Source organism: Anguilla anguilla, chromosome 14 (assembly GCF_013347855.1).
Source record: "Anguilla anguilla isolate fAngAng1 chromosome 14, fAngAng1.pri, whole genome shotgun sequence".
Classification (NCBI taxonomy): domain Eukaryota; kingdom Metazoa; phylum Chordata; class Actinopteri; order Anguilliformes; family Anguillidae; genus Anguilla; species Anguilla anguilla.
The window spans coordinates 34,735,777-34,754,914 of NC_049214.1; the positions used below are offsets into that span (position 1 = coordinate 34,735,777).

Genomic DNA, 19,138 nt, shown 5'->3' on the forward strand with positions numbered 1-19,138 from the left:
GTTAAGTGTATATATTCTTTGAAAGGGACATATCTTTACATTCAGCCATGTACATGAGCAAAAAAAAAAAACATGAATAATTTTAAATACATTCGTGAAACATGTTCGTGGGATGCACATCCCCAAAATGCCGACACATGGAAGGAACAGCGAATGCGTGAAGTATCTGGGACACATGCAGCCAAGGTTTTTTTTTTAAACCATTCTTTTGAGTACCAAGCTCGGTGGGATAAAGAAGTGCACATCCAGGTATCTGTCGCCACCTGCTGGACCAAAGCCATATATGCAGGAACGACCAGAGAGCGGAAAAAATGCTTCCAGTGCATTCCACAGGCAGAATCCTCTTTGGTAATTTACATATTTTACCTCGTGCCGTTTACTAATGCCAGTGCAATATTTAGTCCGGCAGCAAGTTAACCGCATAGCTCCGCGACACTCAGTTTCAATACTTTTGACAACCTTTCCACAGTAATATCTAGGTTTTTTTTCCCCATCCAAGTGAACATTACTTCATCTGCAGGCTGCAAATTGACCTCTGTGAAAACAAATATATTAATATTGTTTTCTAAAAAGGGTGTTCCACTGACTGCAAAAGAATGAAAAGACAATGAGCACAATGTTTTAAAATAACATTTCAGATTACTTTTAATGCCTATATTAATGCATGGTGGCAGGCCACCTTTCCTTGTGTTTCCATCAAAAATGTTTCAAAAAGGGTTTAGTGTGTGTATTACCAAGATACCTTAAGATTTTTACAGTAAATATAACGTCATAAAATTGTAATGAAAATCAGTTTTTCCCCATATTTATTCAGACCAATCAGAATAGCTCATGTCATGCATATATTTTAGTGACAGACCTAGATCAAATATGCATTTGTTTCAGATTCAAATATTTTTCTGTGCTCTATTGATCTTGCCTGGTGTAACTGAGCCTGCCGATATGACCAGAAGACGAGGTTTGCACTTTTTGAGAGTATTTCATTGGCTCCAATACACCAGACAAGATCAGTAAAGTTTAGACAAGTATTGGAATCCAAAACAAATACGTATTTGACCCAGGTCTGTTTAGTGATCAAAGTAAATAAAATACAGTCTCTCAAATGAACTTTTACAAACGTGTTGGCTTTATTTCAGACTTCCAGTGATATTTTAACGGTTCATAGCAACATCTACATGTAGACTGAAACCATTACAACGTTCACAGCAAAAGGTGTCAACTGCGTGGCCATGTTCCAGTCCATGCGCTGAGCAGCTTTTATACGGAGAAGCCAGAAGATGAAAAAGGGACATTTGGAAATGGTTCAACCGTGAAACAATGGCAGAAACAAAATGCTTTCACATACTGAAGACGTCTTTTCCACACCAGCATTCTTCTAAAGCAGCACCTCAGACAACTGAATGCGTCACACTGGCAAGCTAAGCATTCTCAAACATTGCATATATTTGCTCAAATCCACTATTTGAATACATGAAGTCTATTTCAGTATTGTACGGCAACCCCCTCACAATAAAATCAATTTCTTCAATCAGTAATCTCAACACTAAAGTCAAATGTGACAAGATAATTACTTTTGTCTTTCACATCTATTCAAATGCACGCGCACAAAAATATATAGAAATAATTTTTCCCTTTATAGGAGACACACAAAGGATCAATTACCATCTGTGGACTGAGCAGCTGGTAAACACATACTTTCATACACAGTGGTAAACCAGCCAACCATCCAACTTCATGATGTTATCTAAAGGCTTAAGTACATTTTTTTTGCTGGAAGCTATGAAAACAAATTAGTTTAATAAGATTTGCAAACAGCTTTGCAGTGGAATCTTTCTTTAGAATGGTAAAAGGCTTCAGCCACGTCAGGAAACAGCTTACTTGCCTACTGTTGAGTATATAAGTTGAGTACACCAGATGAGAAAGTCGTTGAGTAGACGAAATTCTCTAGATGCAGTGTACTTAAAATCCCCAGATGATATAGGTATTTTTGGGGTTTCACTGAGAGTATTCAGGAGCACACTTTTCAGGAAGTAAACCACACTTTTTAGGAGGCCCCATCACAAGCAGAGAGAAAGAGGCGGAGCTATCCCTGTAAAATCTTTGCTACATTTTCAGGACGTCTTCCGACACTTCCGCAGTACCGTTGGAAAATAGTATGGAGGTTTTTTTTTTTTGCTGGCCACTGCCCATCACATACTAAAATAGTAGGCAGTATGTCTAGCAGTACATATGTTGAGGACACAGTGGTTAGGCGGCCATTTCGGACACAGCCTTTCACTGCCTGAATGGAGGATTACAAATCTGATTGACAGTTAAGCATCCAATCACAGATATTTTTTTTATTAGCTGGAACCACCTATTGCAACAAGATACAGCGAGCAAGCTTTATTTGGCAAGTTATGTGCTTAAGGGGCAGGTTAAAATATTCAATTGGACCTCAAGGGAGAATGACACAGGAATCATCTAATCGCATTTGCCAGGTGGCAGTACCAATCATGTGGCAGGTCAGGTGGCAGGACCAATCATGTGGCAGGCCAGGTGGCAGGACCAATCCCTGGTGCAACAACTGTTGGCCATGGAATGACAGTACAATCTTCAAAGGTCATCTGAGGAGGAGGGAAGGCAGTATGCTAGCCGGTAGATGGAGCCAGTATAGCTAGCCTACCATAGATATCGTAGAGAGACGAAATACAAAAAGGCAACACTCAAGAGTTGCCATCAATAATGCCATTTTAAAGTAATCGCTGGGGAAGAAACTGGGAATGATCAATGGGTGACAAATGCAAAAATATGGCTGCAAGCAGCCAGCCAAGGATACAAATTACACCACAGAAGAGTATGCCACAGTGTAATGGTTAGGGAACTGGACTGGTAAATCAGCGGTTGCAGGTTTGATTCCCAGCTGAGGCACAGTTATTATGCCCTTGAGCTAACAGAACGAGGTGCGGGGTGAGGCACAGCATGTCCCGTTTTAAAGCCATTTTTAACAGCTTGGACACACATGTATAACCTCAACAGTTACCACTTTACAGTTAGCGGCCTTAAATGACACACAGAACTTGGGCAACTTCCCCCTGCGTACCAAAGACAGCCATTACGCAGTCAATACAAAAACATCCTTATTAACCACTTTTACCAGGAACCTCAACCCAGCCATTAACAAGCATGCAAAAATGTGCTTGCGCGACTGCACAGCTGAGATATCCAAGTTAAGGTACTAAAAGCGTTTGTGTGTAAAGCACCTTACCCCCGTCCCCACAAGCACCACTGCATACCCATATAGCAAATATGTATTAAATGAGTGCTCAATTTCAACTCCAAGCCATCATCTCCTTCTGAAAAACAGTCATTTTACAACTCAGTTCCAACAGTTGACTGTACAGAAATTCAAAGACACACAGTTAATTTAGTGCTTTCATTGGGGGAAAACAGCAATGTGAAGGCACAGGACCAAGCGGTACCAACAACTTCACATATTTGGCCAAGCTATAATACTGCATAAATTAAGCATTTAAACAACGGCATTCATTTCCAACTAGAAACAATAAAATCATTAATTCCAAAAACACACACTATGGCATAAATGATCAAAAGAAAGTTAAAAAAGTTAAAAACCTGGAAAACTCAAACCAAATGTTAAACAATACAAATTTTCTTAAACTCATTGGATTTCCTTTGGGAACTGCAACGACTAACAACAAAAACACACCACAATCTCTAATGTTACCATGTATTACATGTATTAAATTAGTTATGAAATGGTTCATGTCCTTGCAGGTTAAAAGGGTAACAAAAAATGATAGATTTGCAGGCAGGTAATCTTTATTATTAAGTGTTTACATTGTCATTAATCAAGATTATTTGGAGGAATTGGTTTTTGAATGTTTAACATGTGAATGTTAAGGTAACACACCGATTTGTGCAATATTAGAAAAATTTAATTCTGTAAGAACCTCATTTTTAACACTGGACAAGCAGAGAAACAGCAGAAAACCACAATAAAAAAGTTTAAACATTCATCACAGCCAGAGTGCCGACTCCAGCTTTCCAGAATTACACTGAATTGGGTGTTAGCATACGTCTAATAACATCATGTCATATATCAGAGGCCAATGTGTAGTTACTCAATCACCATTTTTAACCACACAAAACCAGCTGACATGGTTCCAATGAAGCCCTGGTGGGACGGTCCTACACAGGCACAATGTTACCTGCGCTGTGCTGCCCTAAATCGGGCCGGAGTGATGTCACTAAGACTATGGACGGTCCCAATCGACGGATTCTTTGCAGTCACATTTAAACAGAATTTACATTGAAATGCAGGTTTTCTTAAACTCTGTTTCTTTCCTCTGTGTTTCCATCTCTCTGCTGTCATTTCAGTCTCAAAATGTTTATTTAGTTTTTTGTGGCAGCTGATTTTGCGTCGGCTCATTTTATAGGGAATCGTGGGTAAAACGCAGAAAACATGACCGACGCGCCACTGGAAAACGGTGAGGAACTGAAAGCTTGAGCAGTCTGAACCCACACAAAACGGCACCTCGCACCTGCTGAGGGTGCAAATTCGATGAAAGTTCTTATTTCCTGGAAGCCAAAACCTGTAACTGTCAAGGGCCAATCACTTATGGATGTGGCCTTTTCCATATAAGATATGAAATATTTTCCCTACCCCAAACGTCTCACCTCAAGGCAGAGAACACAGGCTCTAAGCATGTTATAAGCATGCACACATAAGAGCTAGTGTGCTCTGACAGTTGATGGAAGGAGAGAATATTCAGCAACAAAGCAAGATACTAGTGTCCCCCCGAGACACTTACGATGGAAAATCAGTACATCTTCATAAATCAGAGGGGGGGTTGAATCAGATGCTAGACTCAAATTTGACTTCCTGCCGTCAACAAATCATTCAAACGTCAACACCTGGACACAACGTAGGAGGTAAGGAGTAACAAATGTGATTTATTTCAATCAATTCATCATTTCAGTAGCATTTTCTGTCATGGATTTTTCAGTCCTTTAAGTGCATTTGACACAGACATTCTTCTCTCCACCCGTGCTCTAACTCTATCCCCAAGTGCACAACTGCTCAAAACTACCACGAGCCCCGTCCGTGATGCTGGGACACGGTTGCCGGAAGCCTACTCCAGCGAGATTCATGCACACACAATTCACATTTTCACGCGTGAGAACAGGAGAAAACGGGTCAGTCACGCGTGTTCAGCTCACGAGCAGAAGACTGACGAGCGGTCTGCACAGGAAGTGACATACCTGCTCACTCGAGCTCTTCTGTGAAGAGGAGTTGATTTAATTTGCGTTAATGACACACAAGCATGCGAGCATGAGTACCGGAATTAACTGATATTTTTTTTAAACCCAAGGTAGTGCTCAATACATAGCTCAATACACACAAGGGAGGGGAAGAGGATGAGTGGGGGAAAAAAAAGAGTCAACCTGTAGAAATCTTCAAACAGCGAGCAGAAATATTTCTGTAAAAACTGTGTACTGTAGAACCCGGCGAAGCTCAAAAGAAGCCATCTGAAAGCCGCTGAAGAAGCAGTGGGCGGAGCCACACGTCGGAGTGGTGTTTTTCCGAGTCCACTCGCGTTCGCGCGGGGGGTGTAGGTAGTGGAGAAGGCGCTGTGGTTGAGGAAGCAGCGGTTGCTGTAAGACACGCCCCCCCCCCCCCTCCCCCCCTTCAGAGGGGGCCGGTGTTCACAGAAGGCCGTTTGGGGTGACAGAGCTGTTCCACGTCCCCGTGGTCAGGGACGACATTTCCACGGCGAAAACTCGGCTTTCACAAACGCGCGGATCGGAAGCGCTCCTCACGCCTTTCGGGCCGGCTAGAGCGTCAGCCCACGCGGACGAGCGAGACTCCCAACGGCTGGTCCATTTGATTATGCTTGTTTTTTTTGTTTTTTTTCCCTTCCCTGCCCTTGCCCCCACAATCTGCTGTGATTTGTAACAGAAATGAAGCCCGTAACCAAGCTGTCAATGTGACCCGATACCACTTGATTACTATGAAATGTTTGTTTAAAAAAAAAACTGAAAAAAAATGTAATGAGACAAAAGTGAGACCAGGATGCAAGATGAGAAACCGCTGTTCCAGCCGCCTAACCACAAGATGGAGGTGGGGACGGAGTGTGTGCGGTGCACGCAGCCGCTTTCAGGCCACGGAGAGAGAGAGAGAGAAAGAAAGAAAGAGTCTTTCATTTATGCAGAGAAGCAGAAGTCCTGATACTTTTGGGTCAATCATTTTTCATCTCCAAAAGCCTTCTGAAGTCTCCAGACTTCCCGAACATCTCGGGAGGCTGCGCTGCAAGGTCTCAAGCGCTTTTTTGTTCGCAGAAAAGCACGGTCGTTTCCTCTGGATTTGTGTGTCGAGGCGGAGAAAGGTGGGAGCTGCATTCCTCGTACGTGTCCATCAACTTCATTCAAAACAAACACAAAGTCCACCATTATAAAAAAAGAAGAAAAAAAAAAAGAAGCCCTTTTATGGGATGCTGGTGGGAGTGGTGGCGATCAAGAGGCTCCTCCCACCTTTTCCGCACCCTGGTTCTGTTCAGGCGTACATCTGGCCAGGGTGGGCCTTTTCCCCCCCAAGGCGGTCTGGGTTGGGCGGGGAGGCCTTGTCATTGGTTTTGACCACACCGATGTAGTCCTGCATCCCCACTTCCTGGTTCCGGGCACGCAGGGCCGCGTTGTGGAGCTTCTCCAGGAAGTCCGGCATCCCTGTGGGCAGAGGAGGCCAACCGGTTAACTCAGCAGGAGGGAGCCGAAAAATGCCTTGACCACACGGTGGCGCTCTCGGACTGCACATTCAGTAAGGGACAACTGAATAAATGATATGGGTTATTTTGGTTCATTTAGTAATACCTTACATTAACACACTTGATTTTTAGTTCTTTACATTTAGCTTATTATTATGGACTTCAACAGAACTCCTCACTTAATATTAAACTGCACTCTTAACATATCATGTAAAAAACAAATATTTTGCAAATTTAGCAGCAAGACAATTTCACTACGGGTCATTTATAAGGACAGGACTCTCATTGATGTTGATAAGTTTGTGTTCACCTTAAAAATTACAATTGCTGATGGTTTGCAATTTCCCAGCACAGACATGTTAATTACTAATCTGTAGAACATCATTGTAAAACACAAACTCATGTAGGTTTCCCAGTGAAATTGCCTGTTATTGCATTAACAGGAAAGAGGCCATTTTGAGTTCAACATACAGCAGCTTCAAGTCCATTTTCACTCAGCTGCAGCTGAAGACAAAAAAGCCGAAAATGAACCAGCCCATATTTTGTGGCCTTCGACACAAAATAGCACGTGAATCCTGTCAAGAGTTTCTCCAAGATATGGGCAAGCAAGAGCATTTTGCTTTGGTTACACTGTGGAGACTTGGCTCAAAACAAACTGATATGAGGACGTGAACAGATTACAGCAAGGTCAAAATTTGGATGTAGCTTGACGTACTATTTATGAGTTTGTATTTAGTAATCCTGTATAAACCAGTAAACCTTTTCTGAATTAAAAAGAAAAGAAAAGTAAGAATGTTTGGACACCTGGCCAATGCACCCACAGGTGCTTGGAGAGAACAATACCAAAAATTCAGACAGAAAAACACTAGTAAAGTTTGCATTTATATAGGGGGGAGAAAAAAAAAGTTTCTGTCAGAAGATTTTTGACAGTGTAGCCAACTGAAGCTTTAAGCACTTTGGCGAAAATTAGAAAAATTTGCAGTGTGTAGAAAACACAAGCAGGAAGAATGACTGAATGAACGAACTGAATGAACAAACAAACAAACAAATGAACAAACAAACAAACAAATGCTGTGAACCTGCAGTAAAATGGAGGGCGAACTGAATGAACAAACAAACAAACAAATGAACAAACAAACAAACGAATGCTGTGAACCTGCAGTAAAATGGAGGGCAGAGAAAACACTCACCACTGGACACCATCCAGCTGACACAGTACCGAGGAAACACTGTTTGAGGGTCGTCGCTGTAGGTCAGCAGGTAGTCGAAGCCATTCTGTAGAGATTCAGAGCACACAGTCCTTCATCCATCACCGACTCAAAACACCGACATACTGGCACTGAAACCGATCCTAACCCTTCACCCAACCATGGCTCCAAACCCAGCTATATTATCCATCGTTTTCCCAGAGAGTGTACAAAAGCCATTCATTTAAGTATCTTGACAAAAACATTGATTAAGCTTTCTTTTCTTGGCAAGGGTAACAAAAATGAGATTTAATCGTTTTGTTTTCATTCTCATGGAAATATGATAAAGACCTGATAAAAACAGCTTGAATAAACAAGCTGCAGCCTATTGTGTCAACTACAACAATCCTTTACTGACAGTGTTATTTAATAAGATGATCAATAAAGGATTTTTTAAAGTTTTGTAGATAATTTCCATATTGTATTATTTGACAGCAAATAAAAGCTCATAAAATGGTGTTTTCTGAAACTACGCAGATGAAATTAGCATATAGCATCAGAGATGGTCTTGCGTGGAACCTGACCTCGTCGAAGGACTTGTGCGGACGAATCACCATCTTAGACTGGTAAGAATGGACCCTGACAAAGTCCTGGGATTCTGGAATAGTGGGGTGTTCCACAGCCCTGGATGACAGAAGAGGAGGGGGTAAAGGGGCGAGGCCCACTGCAGTGTTGACCATTATTCCCTGAATAATCACACGGTTAGCCTTCTCCAGACGCTCAGTGTCTCTGGGAGCTGCTAGCACATGGCATCATTACTGAGCACCTTCTGCTACCAGCTGTCAAAGAACGCTAAATGTCTGGTGTGTACGTATGTGTTTATGACAGTCAAGTCCCTGGATGAAGGGAAGAATGGTCTTGAAAAAAAAAAGACCATGAACATTTTCCAGATTAGGGGGAGAAAAAATATCAGAAAATTGCCAAATTAAAAATTCTATAAACTTACCTGGATACCAAGACCATGAGGTTGTTCTCTAGATCCACATCATAGCGCCGCACATACACATAGTCCCTCGAATACAACGGATACTGTGGGGGCAAAAAAATCCATCTTAAAACTAAAATCAAAAATGTCATTTAACACTAATTCATGACAGGAGGTCTTTAAAAAAAACAAGAAAACCATTAAAACTAAAAACTGGGCAAATTCCAGAAACTTAGAGACAGACTACTGATTGCATTAACAATCACAATCATATACGCAGCATTCCATTTAATGCACAGCAAGATTCAACAGTGCCATCTGCTGGCCAAGGAGCCACACGACACCACTCGATTCCCCTGGTTTCTTGGGGCTGACCCGTTTACCGATTTAAAAATTAAAACACCAGTCAGCCACATCCTCTGGCTCTCCAAGGGCAAGAGTGGATCTCTCCAACGACGAATACAGGGCTTGATAATATATCGGAAAATTGCCACGCTACCAGACTGTGGAGGAATTTTTATTGTGCTTTTATGCAATCTGTCTGTAGCTGAATTAATTGTGTCTGGCTTTGTATCGCGCCAAAACATACCAGTTTGGCAACAAGGAACACATTGGGATAAAAAGTGCCATATAAAAATAAAAGTGGTTGACTGGTCGATAGGCCACATCCTAATCCCGCACTATTTTATTGTATTTGAGATAGTGATGGAAGAATGTGGCTTCATAAAACAAAAAAAAGGATGGATCCGCTACATGCTATCAGTGAGATCAGATGTACCACTTTTGTTCAGCTGCTGGGAACAAAATATTTTGATCTCAACGAGTAAGCAACGGTCCGCTCATAGTAGCTCCACCCATTTTTGGATTCATGAAGCCTCACCCGCTCACTCATCACTAATCTGAGGCAACGGAGGAGCTAGAGACCTGATTCCAGGTCAGCACTTGGGGCCCACTGTCTCTATGAAGCGTGCTGGTAGGCACAGGTGAGACCATGTGAAAGAACTGTGCTAGTGTGCCTGAGAATGCCCAACATCACTGACACAGGAATCAGCCAATATAAACGGACACAGTCCATTTAAACCGAATACTAAACTCACTGTACAGTGCAGAATGGCTACGTAACCTAGGAGCAAGATAAACTCATAATATACACATGACTTTCATGTGTGATCAATGGTGGGTGATGTTCATTTTATACCCTGGTATTTGGGGCGACCTTCGCCACAGATAATTTCTGCACAAAGCTTGGCCCACTCCTCTCTAATGTCTCAGAAGTATGTCTGAACTCCCAGTGCACGGATAGAGCAGGTTGCCTAGCTGACGGTGTTTATCTACTTCTTAGAATCAGACACCCCTTTAGTGTTTCTGGTGGTGGGCTTTTCGTTGAAGAAAAGCAGTCAACACTGGGATCATAGACATGCACTTCAGTTACTCTGCCACTTTGACACCCTGCGCATGCACATACAGGGGCAAACAGTCTCACGTAAAGCTGGAGAATCTCTTTAAAAGGTCAGATCCAGCCACTGAACCTACGGCACCTCTGTGGGAAGCAGATTTATTTTACTGCAGCGTTCGTTTTGGCATAAACACAGAGTCAGTATTTCGCATGCTACCCCTCAAAATATTCCATCTTAACTTTAGGTACACTGACCCGTCCTGCCCAGTCACATTAACCTAGTGTGCTCCCCAGTTCCTCATATTATTGGCAGAACTACCCTCTTCTTACTGTAGCCAGACTACATGTTTTTTTCCCCCCAACATAGTCTTATTTCTGCATATATGATGCTGTACCTGCTATGATGCTATGATTCTGTAATGAAGCACAGTAAAACAAAAAGATGAAACAAACATTATAAGCCATCTTCTGTAATGCAGCACAGTAAAATACAACCATCAAAACCAATGACCACCAAAAAAAAAAAAAGAAATAAGAGAACAAGAGAAGTGACTACCCACAACAGAGGAACCAGTGCAGCAGCTGGCGATAACAGGAAGCACGTGTCCCTCAGCTATGACCACAGGGACTCTGTCCGGCAACATTATAAAGTATCTAATGGAAAAAAAACCATTACTCGGATAAAGGGGTAGTTACTGCATATAGCCCAAGACCTAAAAGCCGTCTTCTTGCAATCAAAGAAATTTGTGTGTGGTCACGGAACAAAACCAAAACGATCAGCGCTCTTCTTACGTGAGTATAGTGTAGAGACTCCTTTAACATGCTGTAGGCAATTAAAAAAAAGTACAGCGAGCACACAACATCTTGTGTGGTAATCGCTGGAGAGGCGACGGATGTGACTGGAGCATTGTTGGGTAACTAAGCCATCAAATTCACGTGTGGCAGTGCGTCTGCAAACAAAATTACTGTGGAAGCATAACTGGTCATCTTACAATTCGTTTCAGACTTTGGTTTGCAAGTGCTAATAAGACACAGCCAACGGTGATCCTACATTAAAAGGCATCTTTTATACTTCCTTTTTGTCAAGCTAGCTATTCAGTTACAACAGTAAATTGCCGCTTTGTGAATCATTGAGCCTGTGCAAAGACTTAATAAGCGGAAGTCATCAGTTTTAGTGTTGTGAATTCATACGTAAAGAAAGGGTACTGTGTTTTTTTTTTTTTGTTCTGTTCAGTGTCATGAATCATTCGCAGGACACCGCCTGATATTATTCTGCATGCTAGCTCTTTCAGATGAGACATTAAACCGAGCTCCTGACTCACTGTGGTCATTAAAGATCCCATGACACCCATCGCAAAATACAGGTGATTCCCCGTCGTCCTGGCTAAATTCCTAATCGGGCTCTCTCAACCTGCCACCTAAGCAAAAGACCCATCTACTTCGCTTCCGCACAGCAATTTTTAAAGAACACTGAGGTGTTCTAAAACACTGCTTACCGAAGCATTTCCAAATTCGGATGAAATGCTTCTCTTTTAGGAAGCAAATAAGGAGGAACTGGGTCACGGCTACCTGAACATGCCCTTGACGTGCAAATGATCAGGAAGTTGGTTAAAGAGAGCGCAGCGTCAGCGCTGGACTCATTTTCACATCCAGCCCGCTCCTGCATAAGCACCTTCCACAGTGCCACAGCAGCACAGATTACAGTACTCGCACACAGGAAGTCGCTTCTGGTTTCCACGGGAACCGTGGAACGTCTGACAGACCAAATACGGTCTGGGTTGCAACGGACTTCCTGTTAAGTTTCAAAGGCTGGAAATTCATTTAAAGTGCTTAATTTTGCTGGAGTTGCCAGCATACATTCAGAGTAAAACTGAGCACTCGCATTGAGCAGCAAAATACTTTTACTTTTGAAAGGGCGGAGTACACTAATTCAGTCCTGGAGGGCACGTGTAGGTTCTGGTTTTTGATCAAACCAAATACTGGTTTAGTGCTCTTAAAATACGTTTACACCGACGCTGCTTCACCCCTGTATCAGACCCCAGCAAAACATTTTCACTAAGGATACTCAAATTTTTTTCGAAAATGTCATGAGATTAGGGCTAATTAAGTAATTAAGAGCTGAACGTCAACATGAAATCCACCGACAGGTCAGCCCCAATTACAAACCCAGCTTGAGTTTGAAACGACAGGAAAATAACGAGTCAGTCTGACTATGTACTGTATGCTCAGTGTATATTTAGTCGGTACAGTATATGCTGTCCCGAGGCATGGTCATCAGCACTATCTCAGTAAGTCGAACAGACACCTGCATTCAGGTCAGGACAGAAGGACAAGGGCACCACGACAGTGCCAAGAGCCAATCACAGGAGACAAAAACAGCAGCACGCTCCTACTGGCTGCGCAAACACATGACTTGAAGGACCCCGCTTTCTGTACACAACAGCTGCACTTTTAATACAGCGCAGGGCTCCCCAGCCACGGGCCTGGAGAGCCACAGGTCCTCTGCGTTTGGGCTTTTGGGCGTGTGTATCGCTCAGTGGGCACGTAGCCGCTTCCACCCTCCAAATAAACATCCATGTTAGTCAATATTGAATTAATTGAGCACATTGATCCAGGCTATAGTAGGCAGTGTGTGTGTGTGTGTGTTTGTCTGTGCTTCCTGAAGGTCCCTAAAGGTATTAATGTAACATTTCTGAGCACTGTGTTTCTCTGGTAACTGAGTATTCTTGTTGAAAACCCGTTCCTCAGATAACAGACTGTGGAAACAGCGTTTCGGACAGCAGCGGTTTCCCCCTCCTCCTTGCGAGGCAGCGGTGCGTCATCGTTCAGCCCGAGCTATCGCGCGCGAGGACTTACAGGGAAGTGCGTGGCCCAGTGCACGATCTCGGACCCCGTGGTGGCGTCCCGGTCCACCACCTCCAGCTTGATCACCAGGGCGTCCCACTTCTTCCGGTACTCAGTGTCCAGCTGGATCAACACGGGGGAAGGGACAGTGAGGCGGGGCCAGAGGGAGACAGGGTCCGCCCCTGCGCACAAACCCCGCCCCCGCACACAGACACAAGCGGCAGGGCTGTGCACCGCAGACAAAATGGACGGTTGAGGAGCACAGGCACGGACAGCCACTGTACCTGAACGTTGAAGAACTGCCTCGGGGTGATGTCTGTGTACGTTCCCAACACTGCAGAGGGGTAAGAGAGTGACACAGATCGCTCAGGCTCAACGCTTAACCACAGTATTGGGGGCCCAAGTACGTGTGTAGCCTGTTATCACAGCCATATACTATCATTAATATGGATAAGGGCCAAGTGATAAGCAAATGACACAGTAAACAGAAATGAACCTCAGAAACACAGGTGCTGGACAGGAAAAACTCATTCTGACAACAAAAGAGGGTCTCGTAGGCCTGTGGACCAATGCTGTGTTTTCAGAAGCTTCTTAAATTTATCGAAGATCTGCATCTTTGTGCCAGCATGGTCAGCATGCCTGCAATGATCATCCACTACTCTTAAACACCATTGTTTTAGAATTACATGGACTGGTGAAGGCTGAGTATTTTCCAATATAGTTTTCCCCACAAATTGTGCCTCTGGAGTCAACAATCATGTGACGTTATTGTGAATTACCAAACCGCAACATGATTACAGATAATATCACCTTGTGATGAACCAACATTAACCATAAAAGTTCTGAACTGTGATCGGGACCAGATGCATTTACTTTTCAGTGAGGAGCCCAATGCTTCCCCCCCCCCCCCCCCCCCCAATGAAGTGTACACAATTCAAATTCAATTTGACCAAAAGAAGGCCCAAAAGACGTGTGGTGCGTTGATGGCTGACCTTTGTATTCGTACAAATGGCTGTTCTGAATTGGCCGTTTCCACACCCAGAAGTTCTTCTTCTCCATGACGACCTCCCAGCCTTCCTTCTGGAGCTCAGCGGTTGTTTCCCGGGAAGTGCCCCGACTCTTCACCGTTTCTACGGCGAGCAGCTCCCCTGCACACCTGCACACAGACAGAGAGACGCAGCTGAACACTTTCAGGCTCCCGGCACACCTGCACACAGACAGAGAGACGCAGCTGAACACTTTCAGGCTCCCGGCACACCTGCACACAGACAGAGAGACGCAGCTGAACACTTTCAGGCTCCCGGCACACCTGCACACAGACAGAGAGACGCAGCTGAACACTTTCAGGCTCCCGGCACACCTGCACACAGACAGAGAGACGCAGCTGAACACTTTCAGGCTCCCGGCACACCTGCACACAGACAGAGAGACGCAGCTGAACACTTTCAGGCTCCCGGCACACCTGCACACAGACAGAGAGACGCAGCTGGGGACCATCAAATCTGGCCCTCAAACCTAAATCCAGCCCTGGTTTTCTTTCCTCCCAGGTAATTAACTGAACAATTAGTGCTACTGATTGGTCAGACTGTCTTCACGCCTGACTCCCAGGTAAAGGATGGGAGATAAACCATGTGTTCTCAACCCTTGAGGATCGTGCTTTGATGATCCCTGCCTCTCGGTATCGAGTATGTATGACCAGAAGTCATCCACCAATCACCACCGGCTTTCTATGATTAGTTGTTACCAATGCACACTGAGTGAAGGTGAGCTCCTCTATGAATTCTATGTGACAAGTGACAACAGGTCATTCCCATCCCTATCTTATCATTCCTGTCCAAAACATGAAAGTCCACATATTCATGTAATTATTATTTAATCCCTGATTATTATTTCAGCCCTCATGTTTAGAAATGACATACTTCATATGAAAAGGAAATGATGCGCTGCTGTTTGTAAATGTATAAAATGTAGGTATAGTTACATGCCCATATATTATATATATAGTAAGTATACCCATATATTGGCCTGGCTTGATGAATACTTAAAGAAAACAAGTGAGTGTACAGTGCCTTAGACATGATCCTCCTGATAACACTCCTGAGACACCGACTGAACAGAGTAAACGACTCTGGCTGTAGCGAAAGGTCGCAACCGTTTAGAGTGACCGTAGCAAAACCCTTTTATGAACGCACCTCAATCCAATCCACACAGACATGTCCCTCTGATCTGATAAGCCAGGATTATACTGCGTAGAGGCTGCCACTCTTGCCTCACACAGGGTTCTACGCTAACATTTCTGCCATTTCAAAAATTTAGGAGCATTCAGGAGCACTGTAATGCATCCTAATTAATATTTTCTGCTCCCAAAATGGCAGCCCTGCACAGCCCTGCTCACAGACGGGGTTTAAAATAGTCCCATACTAGCAGGGATGTTACACGTTTCTGCCAAAGGTGGTGTGCTCCTACACACTGCCCTTTGCCCTATATTTCCCCAGGTCCTGCAGGTTTTACTGCAATAATACAATGGATCAATACCTAGGACACACACTGAAATACAAAACAGGAGACTTTAAAAACCAACCTGCCACACGGTGCTCTTCAGAATAACCTACCGAGTATGTTGCTGTACGGTTACTGTGCTTTCCAAATCTAGACAATTCTAAGCAGCCACTTGTTTCCATTTTTTTCCAGTGATCCACTAATCTTTTGCCTCTTTTGGCCTCCATTACACTGTTGACCTTACAGGGCTCTTCCTGATATGTAAAATTTGTGCCCAGTTTCATTTTAATACTTCCCTTTTTGCATCACCTGTAATAGGAAGCTTGGTAAGACGTAACAGAGTATGCTGCTCCCAGTTACATACCCGCCCAGTTGACAACTCTGTCCCCATCTCTAAGGTTATACAACGGTACATTTTTTCAGAACTGGTCAGGAGACTGAAAGGCCAGTCATTGGGTCATCCAACCCCCTTTTATCCTGCCTGACCCAAGATGACCCAGCCCTGACCAATGACATCCATATTCTACACTCATTCAAGAAAACGGTCAGGTGTGGTGGCAAAGTTTCTATACACCAAGCTGACCATTCAGCACAGGAAGTAACAAAAGCAGACCATCCAGACTGAGGAACACAATATAAAAATCTCAGAGCTAAAATACAGTCAGTCAAAAGAGGGACCTGGTTCTCTCTGGCATGGACTTAAAGAAGTTTTTAAAAAAAGACTATCACACAAAGGAACCAGCAAACAGATTGAGGCCTTGTTGAGCCTGCACACTGTAAATTTTAATCAATGACTCTTCAGGGAAACAGTGCCGTAACTCAAAAATATGTTACCAGACCAGACATGATACTAAATTTCCATCCTTGCTTTCCTGGTAATAGAGTTCCTTTTATTTCTTGCCTGCTTCTGAACAACTGGCATTCCTGCCAAAGAAACAGAATATTGTGTTTGGCCTCTGAACACAGGTGCATTAGTAAACTAGCTTGCTGTCACCTAATAGGATCGGCACATTTGTCACAGGCTTGACTGCCAGCCAAGAGAATATCCTGCATTAGAAAACAATAATTACTTGAACATGAAATGACTAGTGCAGAGAGTCTCCATTCTCCAGCTTTCCACCAAAGATCCCCATCCATTTTTAAAAGCGAGTGAAATTAGCAACTTCTGATGCTTCGTTATTTCCAATTTTTCACAGCACATGGTAACATTAACCTGAGATCAAATTACAAACAAAATTAATGTAACAGAAATATGAGGTTTATATTTGTCTGTTATGCACAGCGTCGGTTTTCTAAGAGGCACGTGACAGAATGGGAACTTTTGTTTAGAAAAGACTTTGACATTTCACCTCGAGTGTATGGGTGGAACTTTTTCTAGGCCTATATCCAAAAAGCTGCACTGCCAAGCTACACTATTTGTCACCTCTACACTGACTGCCCTCCAAAATTAATGCCCTTGAATATGGCCTAGTGTACATAAACCCCACACCTCGTGGTATGCAGGAGTTTGATACCCGCGTAACAAAGGTCACTCAATCACGCTATATCGAGGATAAATAACATTTGACCATTAACTCACCTCTTTAGCTCTTCGTCTCTAATCTTCTCCTCTTCCCACATGAAGACTCCAGCCAGCGCTGCAACTAGTTTGCTAGTGCGCGCGTGTTTGCTTTGGAAGCGGCGCCACAGCGTGCTCACCAGGCTCATTCGGGAACGTTCGGAGTACAGGTTCGAGTAGAGCTCGCCTATCTGCCAAGCGCGTCTGAACCTCTGGCCCGTAACGAAACTGCACTGGTTTGCAAGTAAGGACACCATGCCTTTTCGTGTCTTCTCTGATCCCGTTTCACCTGCACATACTCCTGCTTTGTGCAGCCAAGAGAGCACGGAACCCATACGTCGACCCAGCCATGCCGCTGCTCTCTTAACTACAGGACCACTGGCCTTCCCTACACCCTCACTACAAACTGTGTGTAGGCCAGGAAGCCGAGCCGTGTGCGCCCTTATTCCGCAGATCGGGCGTCTCTGGACAGACTGAAACATAGCTGTGTGTGTACACCACCCTCTGAGGCTAAAGACCAGCTTATATCAGCGGTCTGGCGTTGAAGGTAGATATTAAATACAATTAAATAGAGTAATTGTTTAGTTAGCTATAGCAATACATCACTAGGTGCTCAGCTGTATTAAATGCCAAAACGCTTAAAATTAGAAATCTATTTCAAGCCAGTTAACACATTAGCATGGTATGGATGCAAACAGAAAGCTAGCTAGCTAGCTAACGACCGTGGCTCGTTGACAGTTGAGTCACAAGCAAAAAGGCAAAAAAGCTACTTGCAAGTTAGCTAGCTAGCACGCAAGGTAAACAACACACGCCTCGTGCTAAATATCTGCTGCTTAAAACACTCAACAAAAGTTGTAGCACTTCGACAACAACCTTATTACTCAAAAACAACCTCCAATTTGTCGCGTGGATTCAACTCAGTAGCTACATATCTATGCAAGATAGCATTAGTAGCTTAGCCTTACACTTGCAAAATCGTTCAAACCCCTTAGCTTGTAAACCTGCTAGCCAGGCTAGCTACAGATACTAGCTTGTTTACTGTTGATTAGAAAGATCAGTAACATCCGTTAGTAGCATGCAGCTAGTAAATTTGGGAACTGTTTACGAGCTAAACGCTCATGGATATTATCTTGCACTATAAATATAGATTATTTGGTTAACAGACTTGCTTTTACTAACCCCATTTCCTCACATGCTTTCCATACACAGGCTAGCTGAACATTGACCATGCGCTTTCAACTTCCTCCCATAAACTATTCCTATTGGCCTTCAGTGATGTAGGCATTCGTCTGATAGGTCACGCATATTGCCTGTCTAAATTTTCTAAATCAGTTTACTGGCTAGCAAGATTATATGACGCACATTACATCAACCTGGCTTCGACGAAGGACGAAGGGTGTGCCATCCTTGACCTGTTTGAAAGGTGAAATGCATCTTTGCCGATACCTGGTCCGAAAACCCACGGCTTGGTTCCGTTTTTGATGTCTAAGAGAAAGAATCCCCTGAAATTCAACTATAACCACGATTTCGTTTGCGCGACAATACAGTGACCTTAATTTGACCTCAAGGCTGCCGGACTACTTAACTGTAGACAACGTGAAACGGCTGGTGTTCAAATCCCCAATACATTCGCTTTGTTGAGTAAGCCGACATTCCATGGTTTCATAAACGTAGGTTTGTGTGAAATGTGCATATCAAGGGACAAGAAATCAATTTTATAAAAATATTTTCAGCTTTTATTAAAGGGTATATTATATAAGGGTATAACTTACAACGCGTTTTTTATTTTACCATCAAAAGTACTTAATCTCTATTGGATGGCATTGTTATATCTTTTTGGTGCATTAACATGGAGTCAAACAGGACAGGATTAAATGAAAGAACTGTGTTGTGGTTACTGCAGGA

General features: G+C 43.4%; 1 protein-coding gene across 1 annotated transcript; it reads right to left on the minus strand.

Annotated features, from left to right (window-relative positions):
• Nucleotides 1–1,105: 1,105 nt before the first annotated feature.
• Nucleotides 1,106–18,468, minus strand: stard7 (StAR-related lipid transfer (START) domain containing 7). The gene is made up of 8 exons (XM_035390658.1): nucleotides 17,255–18,468; nucleotides 14,169–14,332; nucleotides 13,461–13,510; nucleotides 13,189–13,299; nucleotides 8,958–9,040; nucleotides 8,536–8,635; nucleotides 7,955–8,039; nucleotides 1,106–6,726 (listed from the first exon to the last, which is right to left on the minus strand). Exons 1-8 carry the CDS (start codon nucleotides 17,713–17,715, stop codon nucleotides 6,557–6,559), a joined length of 1,224 nt encoding a protein of 407 aa, XP_035246549.1. The 5' UTR covers nucleotides 17,716–18,468; the 3' UTR covers nucleotides 1,106–6,556.
• Nucleotides 18,469–19,138: the final 670 nt, after the last annotated feature.